Source organism: Canis lupus, chromosome 18, assembly GCF_011100685.1.
Source record: "Canis lupus familiaris isolate Mischka breed German Shepherd chromosome 18, alternate assembly UU_Cfam_GSD_1.0, whole genome shotgun sequence".
Classification (NCBI taxonomy): Eukaryota; Metazoa; Chordata; class Mammalia; order Carnivora; family Canidae; genus Canis; species Canis lupus.
The window spans coordinates 43,526,085-43,543,531 of record NC_049239.1 but is presented as its reverse complement, the minus strand read 5'-3'; the positions used below and the strand labels follow the sequence as shown (position 1 = coordinate 43,543,531).

Sequence of the window (17,447 nt, the reverse complement as noted above, 5' to 3'; positions counted from 1 at the left end):
CGGACCTGGACGGGACGTGTCCGCCGGGCGCGGGCGCCGCGGGCTGTGTGCGGTCGGCCCCGCTCGGCTCGTCCTGCCGCTCGGCGCGCCTCCTCTGTGGTACCCAGGCCGGGGCAGCCTCCAGCTGCGTGCAGGGGCAGCACCGGCAGGGGGGTCCCCGTGGCCACTCACGCGCCCCTTCTTGGCACGGAGAGACCAGGGTCCCCTCGAGCCTCCTGGCCGCAGTGAGGTGTGTGCAGGGGGTGAGGGGTCATGCCGCCCCCACCCCCGGGCCTCGCCGGGGCGCTTGCCTACCACCCCTGCATGGCATCTGCAGAACATGGCCTCTGCTGATCCTGGCACAACACATGGCTGTCCCAGAGTTCTGGCCACTGAGCTGATCGCTCATCACTTTAAGCCTCTCGCGGAGGCTGGGGGTGCCTGGCCACCTGTTCTGTATTGCTCTGCTCTGCGTTAGCGGAGAGACCCCAGCCTCTACCTTGTTAGGCAGTAGGCACTTTTCCCCTCTACCCCGCATCCAGCTCTTGCTGGGTAAGGGGTGGGGTGGGCTGCAGCCTGGAATCTTTGCTGCCTGCTCAAGCTCCGTCCGTCCTGCCCCCTCCTCTTGCACACCAAATGTCACCGTCTTATGCCTGGGACGGGGTTGACCAGGACTCTGGTGAGGACCTGGGGGAGGGTGTGGAAAGACTGAGTGCAAGCCGCTCATGGCATGTGTGCCAGCGTTGGCTGGGAGCCGCTTCCTGCCATGCAGCCCTGGTGTAAGGTGAGTGAAGGTGGAGCCCCGTGAGTACCCCACCTGGCTCCCTGGGCTTTTTCCTGACTGACCACTGCCCTCCTGCAGTGGTCAGGGAGCTTGCAGCCAATCAGCTAAGGACCCCAGAGGCTTGGACTCTGATCACTTGGAGCCTGCCCAGGTCCTCCCTCTCACTTTTCTTCAGTTGCCCTGGCTTCGGGGCATTCGGCACACCCCCTACCCGAGCTTTGCCCTGACCCTTCCCAGGGTAGACTTTACCCACCAATAACCCCGGGCAGTTTTTTCTCCTGTCGCACGGGTTGGCAAACCTGTAATGCTGACCTATGCCCTCTGCCAGCCTTACCCTGGCCAGGGCCCTGTTCTTTGTATCTGTGTCACCAAGCACACGCAGAGAGCAGGATTCTCACACTGCCAGATGGAGCTCCGTGGGCTCTTGTGAAGCCACGCAAGCTTCAATGTCATATAAAACAGGCAGAGAGAGCGAGGCTTCCAGTACCTCTGTTTTGTCACCCACAGCCCTGCAAGATGGAGCAGTTTACACCTAGCTCTGCAGGATGTAGCCTCCGGTGTTCACAGGCTCCGGAGGGAGAGGGAGGGGCTCCACCAGAGGCTTCCTGTCCCTGCCCACAGGGTACCAAGTGTTGGGTTCTTGTGGCCTGTGGCTGTGGCCCCTTCTGAAGGGTACAGGTTTGTGCGTGTAGGGATGACCCTCAGGCACGTCCAAAGGCAAGAACAAGAAGCAAGAGAATCAGCAAATACCTTCATGGAATTCTCTAAGCAGGATACGTGTTGTATAGATGAGAAAAAACTCAAGCTCAAAGAAATGAATAGTTTGTCCAGAGTCACCCAGCAAGCAAGAGAGGAGAGGGAGAGTTTGAACTCTAGTCCAAAACCCTTTCTGTCTACCAGGCTCCCAAACAGAACATCACAATGACCTAGGGAGCTTTAGGAAATTCAGATTCCTAGATCTTATCCTCAGCATGCCTGACTCATCAGGTCTGGAGATTGGGTCTGGGTGTGTGTGTGTGTGTGTGTGTGTGTGTTTTAAAGCTTCACAAGTGTTTCTAATATGCTACCAGGTTTGAGGACCAAAGTATTACATCACTCTGGGGATGGTACGTGATCTGATAGGCTGTTTAATAAGAAAATCAAACAGCACCTCTGGAAGCATGTGAGGAGCGTCTCTGCGTAGTAGCACTGTGCTGGGGCAGTGGGTTATTCAGAAATGAATATATTTGGAAAAGCCAGTAGAGTCAGGGAGAGGGCAGTTGGGAAAAAGACTTTCCTGAATGGCCTGGGAACTCAGAGAATCAGATGCCCCCTGGGGCTGACCCCCTACCCCTTGCGTTGGTTGGAGAGAGGGGGCAGACATTTGGGATAGTACACTTGCTCTGGGCATTGTCCTTTAATGTTTTTTCTTTGGTTGAATCGCCTTTGCTAGTTGCATTTTCAGGTGAAAGTCCCCAGTGCCGTGGCTGGAGCCAGCCCCTCCCCTCCATCTTTTCCTCGGTCTCCATGTTCATCCTTAACCAGGCTCTTGCTTCTTGTTGGGCTTCCATCCTCTGCGTTTAGCCCATCCTCAGACCTTGGGACTGAGGGACCTGAGAAGTGAATTGACAGTGGCCAGAAGGAAGGACCGACGATAACAAGTAGATTGGTGGTGGCCGCTGAGGCTGCATTCAGATCTTGGCTTGGTGCTTGAGTTCTATAATCAGTGCTCTGCTGCGGGCTTGGGAGGGGTAGTGGTGGTACATGGGCCTCGCGTTTGCCATCCCCAATCTGGGCAGGTTGAACAGTCTGTGAATGGCAGCCTCTTTGGCATCTTCCTTAAAGAGGCTTTTCCTTAAAGCCCATCTCAGACCCCGGCAACTGGCTTCACTCTCTTGGAACCTGGGGAGCAGTAACAACTGCTTCTCTTTTAGCACAGCAAGACAAAAAGCTAGGCCCTGATCCTCCCAGTTCCATTCCACCTCATGGATCCTTGCGGGGAGCCATCAGCCCCTCCCGGAAGAATAGGTATAGGCCCTGCCCTAATTCCAGGACATATGGGGTTTCCTCTGTCCTTATCCTTCAGATGCTATTGGCCTAGGGGGTGGTCAGTCAGAAGCGGGAGGGCAATTGATTCCACCTTCTTCTGCTCTTCCAGGGCCCACATGGAGAGAGGACTCACTTATCCTCTGGCATGGTCCCAGCAGCCTGACCCTGGGCAGGTCACACAGCTTGTGGATTAACTGGTTTTGCACCTCAGGGGCATCAGAAATTACTTGGCACTTCACACGCCTAGACATAAGGAGCCTGGCCCTGCAGAGCCCCTGGGAGCCTGAGCATTGGCTCTGTACCCCCTGTCCCTTCATTAGTGCTCAAAGTCGTCAGTTCCCAGAGGGCAGGAAATGCAACTGTGGAACAAGTTTGAGACAGTAGGTCCCATTTAGAGGTGATGCCACATGGCCCCAAGTGAGCGTAGTCTAGACTGGTAGAGGGTGCCCGCTGGGCAGCCTGAGCTGAACTTTGGGTTGGATTTTGCAGTGCTCGGGAAGGTACGTGGTGAGGGATGCCTCTTGTAGAGGTGAGAACCCCTGTCTGTGGTGCCGGGATGTCTGGGAGCAAAGAAGCCTCTTTAAGTGGCTTGTCTTACTCAGGCTAATACTGGGAGTGGCCCGGGTGTCCAGAGGACCAGGTGCAGCCAGAGTCCCTGGATTCCTGCCAGTTGGAGAAGAAAAAGGGACTCCAGTAGCTGAGGTGTGGCGCCAGTTTACCCCATTCTGCCTAGCCCCTGCAACATCGTGTACCAACGTGGAGCAAGCCGAGGTTGGGAACTAGGAGAGGTGTCTGTCTATCTGTCTCTCTCTCTCATCTTCCTCTCGTCTTCCTCCACTGCCACACACCGGCCAGAGTCTCTGCTTACAGGTCACGGGAGGGGATGGGCAACTCTTGTCATTTTCTCTCCGTGCTGTCCTCCAAAAAGGTCACATCTCAGGATGCAGAGCCACCCAGCTGGCAGAAGAGAGCAGGAGGGAGAGAGGATGTCCTCCCAGGCAGGGACTGAGTGACCCTAGTCAGAGAAATCCTAGGCGCTGGGCAGCTGCAGGTAGAGGAAAGAGAATCAGACTTGCTGTCCCTGACGTCCTAGAGCCCTCTCCAGAATTCACCTGTCATCCCCCCAGGCAGAGGAGGAAGTGAGTGAGCACATGGCCCTGAGGCTTGGCCTGTACTGGGCTCTAGGAGGAGCAGAGATTGGGTCCCTGTATCCCTGCAAAGGCTCAAGAGAATTTCAAGGTCCAGAAGCAGATGGGCAACTTGTCCTTGCAGTATTGCTAGAGCGACACAGGGGGGCGACAGCTACCGTCGTGGAGAGGGTGCTGGGAAGGGAGATTCTCCTTCCATCCAGTGCACTAGTCCTAAACACCTGCTGTGGGTGGACCCACAGACACCTCCCCCTGCCAAGTAAGTACCTGATGCTCTGGTTGCCAGGGCAGAGCCAGTCAGAATGAGGCAGAAGGCAGGCGGGGCGGGAGCTTCCCCAGCACCTGGCCCAACCCCTCCCCCTCCCTAAAGATTAAGGCACAGTGATGCAGCCCTGACTGGGCCACGGTCTCACAGCTAGCTAGGGGTTATCTAGGACCCAACACTGGTCCCCTGACTCCAGTTTCATGTCAATTTGTACCGCATCTCAGGACCCCATGGCCTTCCTTGTTTTCTCAGGAATCCTCATCTGGCAGCTTTCACCCTACCCTCCACCTGTCCTCCTCCCTGCCCTCTCTGCATCTCCTTCTGGAGACTGCCACCTGAGTGGCTCTGTAGGTCATCGTGGGAGACGGTGTGGGTAAGAAGGGGGAATTGCCACACCTGCATCCAGGCTCACCAGCTCCCCTTGTCCCTGGGCCAGATTAGTGGGTACACCTGTGGGTGGTGCTTCCTGTTTCCTTGGTGGAAACCCTGCTACCCTTAGGGCACCCCCATAGTTCTCAGCATGGGACCTTCGTGGCACTTTAGTCAGGGGTGGGAGCCTTGAAAGGTAGTTTTGGGTGGGAAAAGAATAGGCCAGAGCAGTGACCAAGCGCTCTCGACGAGCTGCCTATCATTCTGCCATCTTTCCTTTGTGTCCCCTTCCTGATCTGAGACACCAGGTACAGTTAGGTGGTGGAGAGCAGGTTTGGGTGAGACCAGGGACCCGTGGCCCAGGGAGAGGAGGGGGAAGCTGAGGCCATGAGCACTCCCAACCGCCCCCACACTCGTCTGTATCCAGGTTTGTGATGTACAAACTCATCTTTCTCTGCCAATTAACAGTTGCCAGAAATCTGTGAATCTATACATTTTGTGTAATCCTTACAACAGTATTGTAGTTGGTTTTATTCCCATTTTACGGATGAGAAACAAAGGCTCAAAGAGGGGACACCTGGGTGGCTCAGCAGTTGAGCCTCTGCCTTGGCTCAGGGGTGATCCCGGGGTCCTGGGATCGAGTCCCACATTGGGCTCCTTGCATGGAGCCTGCTTCTCCCTCTGCCTGTGTCTCTGCCTCTCTCTCTCTCTCCCTCTTTGTGTCTCTCATGAATAAATAAATAAAACCTTTAAAAACACAAAAAGGCTCAAAGAGGATAGAGGCCTGGCCTGGAATCACGCTGCTCGCACTGGATCTTTTCACGACACAGGCTGCTCCACTTCTAGCATCCTTTTCTCTTGTTCCCTAGCCCCAAACTGGTAGTGCCTAAAACAGGTTTGAGTGTTCTGTGACTTGAAGAGACTTTTGTCTTGTATGCAAGTGGAGTGGGACCCGGGAGATGTTCTGTTCCTTGACCTCAAGGGAGAATTGGCACCAGAATCCCAGCTTCAGGGGCAGCAAGGCTGGGCTGGGGGAACCCTTGGGACTGGGACGAGGAGAGTTTGAGGGAGAATGGGCTGTGAGCAGGTTGTCATGTGCTCCCTGGCTGGGTGTGGCGTGGAGGGTCAAGTCTGTGATCTTTTATCTTGCTTTCAAAGTGTGGGTTGCAGAAGACTCAAGAGACGTGTTCAGAGGAACCCTTGATATCACCCTGAGGTCATGGGTGGCCTGTGGCCTGTGGCCTGGGGAGAGGTGATTGGAAGACAGCACGATGCACTGGGCCTCATTTGTACTCAGCACCTCACGAGCAAGAAAGAGCCCCAGAGCCCTCTCCCTCCCTTTCAGAGACCTCCTCCCCCTGCTCCTGGCAGAGTGCCAGTCCAGAGCTCCCACATAGAGGCCTCTCCCCTGCCAGGGCTGAGCCCGATCACAGCACATGCCAAAATAGCTGTCTGGGAGCCTGGGCCTGCACCACCCACGCCCCAGCATCAGCATCTCGCGGGTTAACAGCTTGCCTGGCTCTCCGCCCCCCCTTCCCCAGCTTGCTGACATTTTACTAAGGCGGGGGCGGTTGTGAAAGGGAGCAAGCTGGTTCCTGCTCCCCAGCCCACACAGACACCCCACTGACACAACCTGCCACCCGCTCACCCTCCTCTGGAAGGCATCCTTTGGGGGGAGACCTTCCAGGCCCCACAGACATGGAGTTCCTACTATGAGACAGTGTAAAGAACACAGTTCGGCTTCCCTGCCACTGCTGAATCCATCTGTGGAAGACCCAGAGCAACCCCAGGGAGCTGTTCTCCCTCTTGGGGGTGGGAGGGGGGGTGGTTCTTAAAAATTATCTTATAAATCTTTTAAAAAGCACAAAATATTTTACAGTTAGAAGAGCTAACAGAATCCTGTAACACTCGCCACTTAGTTCGGTCAAATCTTAACCATCATGCCATCTTTATCTTAGATAGAGGTAGAGGCCCTGTGTCTCCCTCCCCAGAGGAAACCACAATCCTGTTTTTTTTTTTTTTTTTTTGGTGTTTGTATTCTCATGCCTTTTAAAAACATTTCCTACATAGGTGTCCATCCGTAACAGCATATAGTATTGTTTTGTATGGTTTTGCACTTGACTAAATGGTGTACCATACATATTCTGAGTTCGGGTTTTTTTCTCCATATCATTTTGGAGATTTAACCAGCTAGAGGCATGAGCCCTGGTGTTCCATTTTGGGTGCTCTATACTAATCCTTTCTATAACTGTATGGCAGCTTATTTGTGCAGTACCCTGTTGATGGTCATTTAGGTTGTCGGTGGTATGTTTGCCATGGGAAGCAGCCCTTCAGAGACTGTTCCAGTACAAGGCTCCTTGTGTGCTTGGTTACAGGGTGGTGTATCTTCCACTTAGTTGTTGCCAAGCACTGCTCTAGAGCAGTTGTCCTCATTTTTAGGTCTCTGGAGTTATTTCCTTTAAAGTTCTGCTCAACTGAAGAGTCGGTTACCATGAACAAACTTCTAGGCTCCCATGAGGAAGACAGGGTGGGTGTTACCCTCATGTATTAGATAAGGAAATTGAGGCTCAGACAGGGTAAGAAACCTGACTTGAGGCCCTGTAGCTGAACTGCTCTGGACCTTTGAGTCTAAGTCCTCGACAAAGCTCTCTGTCTCCGGCAATTTCTTGGAGACGTTTTAGGCACAGACTCAAAGGCAGGAAAAGGCCCTGTGTGTGGTGTGTGGAAGCAGGGCGGTGGCGGTGGCATTTGGGGGGGGGGGGTTGACAGCTGATTCTGAGAAGCTCTTCTAGGGGATGGAGGAGGGAGCAGCACAGATAGAAAGCTCAGAGAGGGAGTTAAATTTTGAATGAGGGATGAGGGGGCATGCTGCTCTGGGCAGATGGGGAATGGGAGCCTGCTGCAAATACAGGAGAAGGCAATGAGAGGACCGGCCACGAGGGAAGACTGTTCCGGGGGCCAGCAGGGGTGTGGGAGACTCGGAGACATATGGACAGCTCCGTCAGGGATCGGTTTCAGCATGTGCCTCTGAGCCACCAGAGCTCAGCCCTCACCAGGAACTTGTCCTCCTAGTGCTGGCCAGACGGCCTCAGGAACCAGCCAGCCCCTGGGTCGGTGTGCCTGAAGCTCTTTGCTCTCAGCTTAATCAGGCAGCTGAACCTGGACCATTCACTTTTTCCTCCATTCACTCTTTCTTCCACGTCCCACACTTCTAAACCCTGGGGATGCAATTACGGGCACTTCGTGGTCCCGGGGGCTCACAGTCTGGTAGGGGATACCAAACTAGCGCTGGTGGCCAAGAATAACCAAGAGAGAAGGCCTGAGCGTGGGAGCAGCTAACCTCCCGGGAGAGGGGGCTGGGAGGAACTTTCCAGCAGAGCCAGTGTCTGAGCCAGCTCCGAGAAGACAAGAGCAAAAAGATGAGAGGTCACTGAGCAGAAGAGGGGAATGGTATTCCGGACAGACTGCCCAGTGCCAAAAGCACAAGCACAGAGAGAACCCGGAAGTAGAGAGGGAGGGGTTTCAAGCATAGACCTAGAGCAGACTCCTGGGTTCAAATCCCAGCTCTGCCATCTACCAGCTGGATGACCACAGGCAAGTTATTTCATCTCTTTGTCCCTCAGTTTCCTTACCTCTAAAATGGGGGTAATAATACTAATAATTTTTACAAAGTTTCATGAGTTGAAATTTGTAAAATGCTTATTAGAACAGTGCCTGGCACAGGCTGTGTCATCTGTCAAAATGTAAAGAAGTACAGAAGAGATGGCACAGGAGGCCGAGAGGCCAGTTGAGTCCAGGCGCAGGGCTTTGCGTTTTGCTCAGCTGACAGTGGAAGGCTACTCGGGGGTCAGTGGGCACCCTGGGATGATGTGTGGTGCTGGTGGGAGGATGGCTTGGAGAGGAGGCTCTAGAGGAATGAGTCAGTCAGTCATTCCACAGACGTTTCTCCAGGGCTTTGCAGGAGCCTCACCCTGAGACGAGCTGGAAGACTGGGGATGCTTCAGCAAGGAGCTCAGAGCGGGGGCCTGGGCCGACCCCCCAAGCCCCTGAGCCGCCCTTCCTCTCCCTCCTTGCCCACCACCCTCATGTTGCCAAGTCCTCCTGTCCAGGTTTCATAAGGAAAGCCATGGAAGCATGGAGTGGACCATGGCACCTAGCCCTGAAAGGGGGCTCCCTCATCACTCTTTGGGCTCTAGAGAGGAGAGGAGAAGAAGGTAGCTGCTAAAACAAAGGCTGTTGCCATCCCCTTGTGCCTGACAAAGAAAAGTGGCCTGGGCCGGCCTGGGCCCTGTGGTCAGTCCTTGGGTGCGGTGCCTGAGGTGGAGGAAGCCCATCTCTTCCCTTATGGCCCTCGCCCCTCCCCCACGGAATTCCCTTTTCCTTCCTTCTGAGCTGATCGGTGGTAAACACTGGACTCACTGCCAGGCACTGTGCTGGGCATGCCCAGATATACTGGACCTGGCCCCTGGTCCCCGGGAGCTTGTGGCCTGGTGGGTGGGTGGATGGGAGGAACAAGATATGTGCATTTGAAAGAATTAGGACTTCCAGGGGTCCAGCGGCAGAGAAACCAAAATGAGTGATGTGACCAAATGAGTGATGTGAGGTTACTAGTGAGAATGGTGAATTCTTGGTTGGGGCAGCTGTGAGCAGGTGGGGTTTTGATACGAGCTGGGAAGCAGCCAGTATTCCGGGCAGAAGGGATGCTGTGTGCAGGGACACAGTAGTGGGCTTGGGCAAGGCCACATTGGGGCACAGAGAATAGGATGGCTTGGTTAGAGCTCAGGGGTTTGTGTCTGGGCTGAGGAGGCTGGGTTAGTGCCACACTGCAGAAGCCACATTTGCCAGGCTGGAGGTTTTGGAATTCATTCTGAGCTAGTGGTTCCCAAAGTGGTCCTGGAGGTGCCCTAGACCCTTTCAGAGAATTAGTGTGGTCAGAACTATTGGCATAATAATACTTTCAGAGCCGCCCTGGTTCACGCCCTTTTCACCGTGTTAGTAGTGTTTGTAGTGACCGTGCAGAGGCAATGGTGGTGTGGAGCAGCTGGCCCTCTGACACAAACCAAGGCAGCGGCTCCAACACGAACTAGAAGCCGTGGTATTCTTCACACTCACCACAACAAAATGCAGTAAAATGTATTAATTTTATAAAGCCCAGACCCTCGAGTATACATCTTTTTAAATATTCTGTATGAAGAAATGTGAAATCTAAGTCAAGGCAGTTTTGCAGACTGTGATGGTTGTCTTGAAAAGCAGTCTTGGGCAGCCCTGGTGGCTCAGCGGTTTAGCGCCGCCTCCAGCCTGGGGCGTGATCTTGGAGACCCAGGATCGAGTCCCACGTTGGGCTCCCTGCGTGGAGCCTGCTTCTCTCTCTGCCTGTGTCTCTGCCTCTCTTTCTCTCTCTGTGTCTCTCATGAATAAATAAATTAACTCTTTAAAAAAAAAAAAAAGAAAGAAAGAAAAGCAGTCTTGCTGCTGGGTTGCAAGCTGTACTAGTTACTTTTTTTAAGGAACACCTTTTTAACTCGAAAGAACACCTGGCAGACAAAACTCTTCAGAGTTGGGTATTTGGCAGACATTTTCTCAAAAATGAATGAAGTGAGCTTGTCACTTCAAAACCAGTATCAGTATTTGTTGCTGATGATAAAATTTGAGCCTTTGAAAGGCAAGAATTAGAATTTTGAAAACCTCATATGCACTGTCTAGAGCCTGACAGCTTCCCAGGACTGGAAGACTTTTCTGGTGAGACCAATAGCGACGTTAGCAAGTATGACTTCTTGATTTTGTATAAGGAAATGTGTCAAGTTTGGAAGATCTGCATAACTCAGTAAAATATATTTTCCAATGCTTGATATTACAAAATTCACAATGCAAGATAGATGAGTGAAAAGTTCATTAATATGGTTTCAGATTCCATATAGCCACTAACCTTTAAGAAACTACCACTTGTCACATTTTGATGAAGTAGCAAAGAAGAACATCCATAATTGCCTAAAAAGGCTATTAAAATACTCTTCTTCTAACTACATGTCAATGTGAGGCAGAATTTTCTTCACATACTCAACCAAAACAACATATCACAACAGATTGACTGCAGAGGCAGATAGGAGAATCCAGCTGTCTTCTATTAAACCAGAAATTAAAGAGATTTGCAAAAATTAAAACAATGCTACTCTTCTACCTAATTTTTTTTTTTTTTAGGAAATACAGCTTTTTAATTTTATTTTTATTTTTTTTTATTTTTTATTTTTTTGGAAATACAACTTTTTAAAAAAATAAAAGTATGTCTGTATGTTAACATAAATGAGTTTATTGTTTTTAGATAAGTTAATATTTTTTAAATCTCTCAGTTTTAATTTGTAATATGGTAAATATTACTAGTTCTGACCCCCGTAAACAAAACCTTTTGGGATCTTCAGTAGTTTTTAAGAGTGTAAAGGGGCCCTGGGAGTTTGAGAGCTACCACACTTGACCCTGGAGAGCCAGGAGTGTAAGCTGGAGGAAGGGGGTGGCATTCTGGACAGGATGGGTGTGACATGAGCTGACCTCTCCGGGACACAAGCCAGGGCAGCTCTGACAGACCTCTCTTGGCAGGGTGGGGAGACCCAGGCTGGATAGTCCCAGCTCAGCCACTTCTGGGCTCCGGCAGTCACAAGCCTCCATGAGCCTCAGCTGCTTGTGGTTTAGCTGGGACGGTAATGCCACCCGTGCAGGAGAATTATAAGCCTTCCGTGTGATAATGCTTGTGAAAAAGTGCTTTGTAAGTTGTGAAAGACTCAACAGATATTTGTTTTTGTGGTTACTTTGATGGGAGCCAGTGCTTAGCTGTCTCAGACGCTTTCCCCCAACCCCAGAACACCTGTCCAGTGGGTAGGAGAGGACATTCGATGGCCAGAAAGGGTGCGATCCACCCCCCACTTCTACCTCCCCAGACCTTCTCTGGGAGCCAAGGCAGGGGCCGAGTGGCTCTACCGGGTGCCAGGTGGAGGGGAGGCTACTGGGCTATTGCTCAGGCTGGCTCTGGGGACTTTGGGAAGAGAAGCCAGGAGGCAGGACTGGTGCGCGTGTGCCCGCCCGCCCACCGGCCGCCTGCTTGCTGCAGGGCCTGGAGCTGCCGCTGGGAGAGGAAGTGCAGTTGGTTACCAATCGGGTTATTTTCATAACGGCTGTCTCAGGCTGGGGGGAGGAGGGTGACGAGGGGGAGGGGGCAGGGGAGCAGCCACAGCGGCTCTGCTCACTCTCCAAACTAGGACTTGCTCCGCCAGAGGCCGGCAGCCTGGAGCTGGAGGCAGAACCGGGGCTACCTGCCCACAGGGACCCCAGGCCCCACCCGTTCGCCCACCTCCTGCCCGCCACCCTGCCTTCCAGATCAGGTCAAAGGGGACTACCCCCCAACCCTTCCTTGCCTTCTGCTTCCTCCTTCCTGTATCTGTCTGGGTGGGTCTGGGGAGGAACGGATCATGGTGGGCCCAGGCACCACCATTCCTGGATGAGGCTCTGAAGCTGATGGAAAAGGGAAGGGAAGGGGTAGGCTAGGCTCCTGCCCCAGCCAGACCCTGTTGAGGTCAACATTACTGGCCTGCGGCCGCCTTTCCTATGCAACCCTGGCTCACCTGCTCCCTGCTGCGCGTTTGTTTTGTTTTGTTTGGGGCAGGCTTCTCTTAGCAAGTAAAGACCTCGGGAGAGCCTGGACCCTGTCTCACCAGCACCCTCCCCCCCCCACAGGCCTGCCTCCACACTGTCTCCACCTCCTTCCCTCTGACCTTCGGGCTGTGGGAGCAGAGCACCCAGAGGTGGCTTCTGACCAGTAGCCCCTGGGGAGGCCTCTCCAGACCCTCACTCTGGGGCCACTATGCACCATTCCCAGCCTCCCTGAGGAGATGGGCACATGGGGCCCTGCTCACAAGGGGGGATGAGAACCCTGGCCAGATCCCATGGGGTGTCCTGTGCAGGCACCTCTGGGGGCCAGGCCTGCTATGAGGGGCAGAGGGCATTTCTTACTGTATGAGCAGATACCCAGGTGGCTCTCGCTGCCAGACTCTGTTCTTCATGTGGTGGGTGGTGGCTACCCCAGGGACTCCTGCTTCCCTTTCTAGGTTCCCACTCCCACCACAGGCAGAGACAAAAACCCCAGGCACGATCCACACACCCTTGTGTCTGCTGTGGGTGTAGGCTCTGCCATGCCCCTACCCTCTGCCAGGTATCATCAAGTACTTTATACCATCATCTCATCAGAACCTCCCTTATGCCAACCTTCTCAACTGGGTAGTATCACCCCATTTTGCCGATGAGAAAGTTGAGGATCAGAAAGGTTAGTTGATCCAACCGGGAAAGCAATGGGAGGATTCCAAAGCCCTAGGGCTTTTCCACTTGAAACTAACATAGGGAGGGAGATAGTCTAGGCTGGGCGGCTGGGAGTCTGGTTCTCTCGAGCCGGTAGCCAACGAAGCTGGGTCGTTGACACCCGCTCACCCACTGGCAGCTGCCCGTAGCCACACTCGCTGCTGTTCATCAAAGGCACATGGCCGGATGTGTGTCCCTCCTATAGCATCCTTTGTCTTCCCCAGGCTCTCAACAGCCAGCTGGAACCCTTGAATCCTTTCCCATCCTGTTCCCTTTGGGTGTGACAAGCTTCCCTCGGGTTCCCCGCAGAAGGCTCAGAGGCAGCCATTTTGCTGTGCTATTGGTGTCAGAACCCTGCGGGGTCTCCTCCAGTGACCTTTACATGTAGTGTGTGGTATGCTGAAGATAGATGGCAGAGCACGAATCGAGAAGACACTGCTGCTTAGAGCTGTGCTGCGGGGAAAGGCTGGGACACGCCTGAGGCCAAGTGGGGCTTCTCAGAGGACCCAGGAGAAGCCTCAGCAGAGATAGGAAGTCTGGAATCAGGCTATTGCTGACCAGAGGACAGAGGTTTCTATGGAGACCAGAGGAGCAGGAAGCATGGGGCCTGGGGGGAGGAGGCATTGGGAACATAGAGGCATGGGTGCTGTGCAGGACAACTTGTCATAAAATATCAGCTCAGCCAGTCTCGTAGTCTCCTTGGACAAACAAGATGACAGGCCCATGTGGGGACGGCTTTGTACATGGTCGCACGACAGTGGCCTGGCTAGCCTGCTTTGCTCCCCACTCAAAGTGACTGCACCGCCAGGCAGCTGATGAGACTCCTGGACGGTTGGACTTGGGGCTCCCCGGCAGCATGTGGGCTGGAGCCCTATGGAAGCACCCGTAAGCTGCCACCCTGTTGTGAGGCGGCCCCTGCCTCCTGGCCCCACTCATCAGTGTGGGTCTGGGCCCTGGCCACTGCCCCAGACCTCATCGCCGCTCACAGAGTGCCTGCAGCACCTCCCCCCTACTTACTGTGGCCTTTTGTTTTCTGGGTGACACTAGCATCAGGCGGTGTGTGTCCGGGTGACTAATCTCCTCCAGGCTGGGCAGCTGTCACAGGGCAGCCTGACCAGACGGGCGGGGAAAGCTGACACCCTGGGGGAGTGCTGGCAAGCCAGTGCCCAGGCAGCAGTGGGCAGCTGGGCCTTCAGGCTTCTTTTCCTGGGTACAGAGCAGACCAGAGTCAGGCAGGCCTGGGTTCAGGTCCCAGTCCTGCCACCGAGCGGCCTTGTGACGTGGGGCATGTACTGCACCTATTCAAGCCTCGTCTCTGTAGTGGAGCCACTGATCCTGCGTGCCTCACAGACTTGTGGTGGGGATCAAGTGAGATGATAAATGAAAGTACTTGCTTAGGGCCTTGTCCATTGTAGGTATTCAAGCAGTTCAGCGGCCATTGTTGCTCTTATCAAGGCTCCCCTTCCTGCCCCGGCCCACCTGAGTCTCAGCCCCATTGCCCAAAAAGAAAGATCCTACTCTCCGCTGAGCTTCTAGAGTACAAACTTTGCCTTCACGCAGACTTGGGTTCCGTCATCGGCTCCCCATTGGCTAGCTGTGGACTTCAGGCAGCTTACCTCCTTGTGTCCCAGCTTCCCATCAGGAACATGGCATGATGCAGGGCCTATTTTTTCATGTTGCTCTGGTTTATAAAATGATAACGTGTGTTTATAAAGGGCTTAGCAGAGTGCCTGGCCCATGGAGGGCACTCCGTAAACGTTAGCTCTGGCGATAGTGATTTTTGTAGCTAGCCAAGAGCTCTCTGCCCACGCCCGTTCACTTGCCCTCAGAGCTTAACTCCTGCCCTTCTTCCTGTCGGAGGAGGGACTGTAACAGGCAGAGACCAAGAAGAGCCAGGCAGTCTCGAACACTGGTTCCCCAGGCACACTGCCTCCGTTGTTCCCTGGTCACAGGAGCTCAGACACCTTGGCCCTATGTGCCTCTCCCTAAATACCTCTGTACCCATCCAGGGCTTCAGCCTGGCATTGCTTGCCTGGACTCACAGGGTAGTAGCAGATTAAAGAGTGGGTGAGTGGGTGATGGGAGAAACAGGCAGTCGGCACGTAGCTGTGGGCCTGGGTCCTCGAGCCCTGCATCCACCACCGTTTGTCCAAGGCTCCCACCCACCATGCCTGACTTCCTCTAGGCCCTTAGCAGGTGGCCGTATGTCTCTTGCTGGCCCCAGGCAGATGTCCCATGGCTGTGACTTGGACCTCTCTGTGGCTGCCAGGGCCCAAGAGATCACTTGGTGGTGGGATACAGGCCCTGGGCATTCTGGAGGCATCCTCCCTACCCCTGCCCCAAGTATACCTGGCTTCCTGCCCTTCCCCCACTGTTTGGAAGAAGTGAGGGTACAGTAATCCCAGCAGCCTGTAAGAAGGGGCAGCCAGGAGTAGATGAGCTGGCGAAGGAGGCTAAGAATGGGTCAAGGGAGGGTGGTTTGAGTAAGGATAGTCCCCCACAGGAGGGAACTCTGGGTATAGAGTTGGAGCTTCTAGCATTGGTCCCCAGGACACAGTGCAGTTCACAGGCTCCCTTGGCAGCAGGGCTGGAAGGGTTTTCAGACCTCACCCGTCACCTGGTACTTGCACACATGGGAGATCCGTCCTCGGCGTCTCCAGAAAGGTGAGACAGAGCAGTCTAACATCAGGAAAGGGCCTGCTTTTAGCCCCTCAGAGATAGAGATGCACACCCAGAACACACCTGAAGGCTTTCCTCTTGGCTCAGGCCTCTCATAGCTTCCCATGTAGAGTCCCCATGGTTGAGGACTGGGGTGGCTCTCTCCCTGTATAACTCCCCCAGTCTGAGGGCGTTGGTCACCAGAGCCCTTTGATCCCTAAGTCAGATCTTCCCCTTGTCTGGTGCCCAATCTCTGCCTGACCCCACGGTTTGGGGCTGAGTCTAGGGGTCTTATCTGGACTGAATTTCCTTTCAGAGAGCCTCCTTTTATTACCATAGCTTACTTTGTGCCATGTCCCAGGAGGGGACACCTAAACCTAACCTGCTCTCAGTTGGTAGCTAAAAAAAGGCCCAATGAGAGGGCGGGGAAAAAGGCTTCTCCTTGGCCCCTCAGTCTGTAGAAGCCAACTGTACACTGGAACCCAGGACGGTGGGCTTCCAGTTTCCTTTTTTTCTTTTCCATCAGCTTCAGGCAAGGGAGTCAAAGGCCAGGGCTTTGTGGTTTATGATGCCTGGACAGGGGAGCCACATGGGTGGCTGGAAGCCCCTTGTACTCGTTACTCTTGGGGCAGCAGAGGGTATAACTGGGGAGAGCGGTAGTGCTTCCAACAGTGGTGCCTGTGGGCTCCCCTGAGGATTCCGTGGTACCCTCACACGACCTATTTATGGAGGTCAGAGGCCGTGGACCCCTCCTTCTTCCTCCCTGTGTCCCTTCTCTGTTCAAAGGGTAGAGGCCATGACTGGGCTCCAGAGCGTAGGATGGGCCAGAGCCTGGCCCAGCTCCTGATGCTCCCGGTCTCTGCCCAACAGCCCTCCACCTGCCCCTGGCATGGAGACCTTCTTTAGGAGACGCTTCCAGCGGAAGGAGCCAGGCCCCGGGGAGGGGCAGCGGCGGCCCAGCAGCGTGGGGCTGCCCACAGGCAAGGCCCGGCGCCGCTCCCCTGCTGGACAGGCCTCCTCCTTGCTGGCACAGCGGCGCCGCTCCAGTGCACAGCTCCAGGGCTGCCTCCTGAGCTGCGGGGTGGGGGCCCGGGGTGCCAGCCGCCGGCGCTCCAGCACCGCACCTCCTGCCTGCAACCCCCGCTTCGTCGTGAATGAGGTGCCCACCGCACAGCCTGCCACTGTTGGGGCGCAGCTTCTCAGCACACCCTTGCTGTTGGCTGGGCTCATAGGCATGAATGAGGAGGAGGAGGCGTCTCGGGAGGAGGACGTGACAGTTGCGGCATTGAGTGCCACCCAGCTGGGCGCCAGGAGACTGGGCCCCTCCTTGCACCGGGGCACCCTCCTGCCTGTGCCTGGCTGTCTGCGCCGGCGGCGCCGAGCCTCCTCCCACCTGCTCCCTGCTGACGTGGTGTATGACTGTGCCCTCTGGGGCCTGCACGGTTACTATCGACGCCTCAGCCAGCAGCGGGCCCCAGGCCCACACCCCGGCCCTGGGGGCCGAAGAGCCTCAGGCACCGCAGCTGGCGCTCTGCTGCCTGCCCGAGTGCGCCCGCTGTCCCGCAGGCGACAGGTAGCCCTACGGCGCAAGTCGGCGGGACCCCAGACCTGGAGTGCCCTGCTTGCGTAGGTATAGCTGCGGCCGGCAGGGCAGGTGTGCAGACCCCGAGGAGGCTGGCCTGGAGGAGGGACCTCGAGGCTCTACCTGGCCTGAGGGCCCCCTTCTTGGGAATAGCTCTGGATAGTGCCTGGAGGCCAGCCCACCCTCCAAGGGCAATGAGGAGGGCTGAGTCTCCTGCTGGGAACTGCTTAGGTTCCTAGGCTGCTATGGCACGGGTGTTGTAGTCCCTGCCTTGGCCAGGGGTTGAGGTCACGG

At 54.9% G+C, this 17,447-nt stretch overlaps 1 protein-coding gene across 13 annotated transcripts in view; it reads left to right on the top strand.

The window, feature by feature from the left end:
* DGKZ (diacylglycerol kinase zeta) overlaps positions 1-17,447 on the top strand; it is a 41,080-nt gene that overhangs the window by 11,643 nt on the left and 11,990 nt on the right. For 4 of the 13 annotated variants that reach the window (XM_038563438.1, XM_038563437.1, XM_038563436.1 and 1 more), the window contains exons 1-2: positions 11,793-11,943; positions 16,442-17,197. The exons of 7 other annotated variants lie outside the window; for them this stretch is intronic. In XM_038563438.1, the coding sequence (XP_038419366.1) occupies positions 16,461-17,197 (737 nt within the window). In that variant the 5' untranslated portion in view covers positions 11,793-11,943; positions 16,442-16,460. Of the gene's footprint in view, positions 1-11,792; positions 13,799-16,441; positions 17,198-17,447 lie in introns of those variants that run through there. 2 more of the 13 variants (XM_038563446.1, XM_038563443.1) reach the window with 2 other exon arrangements.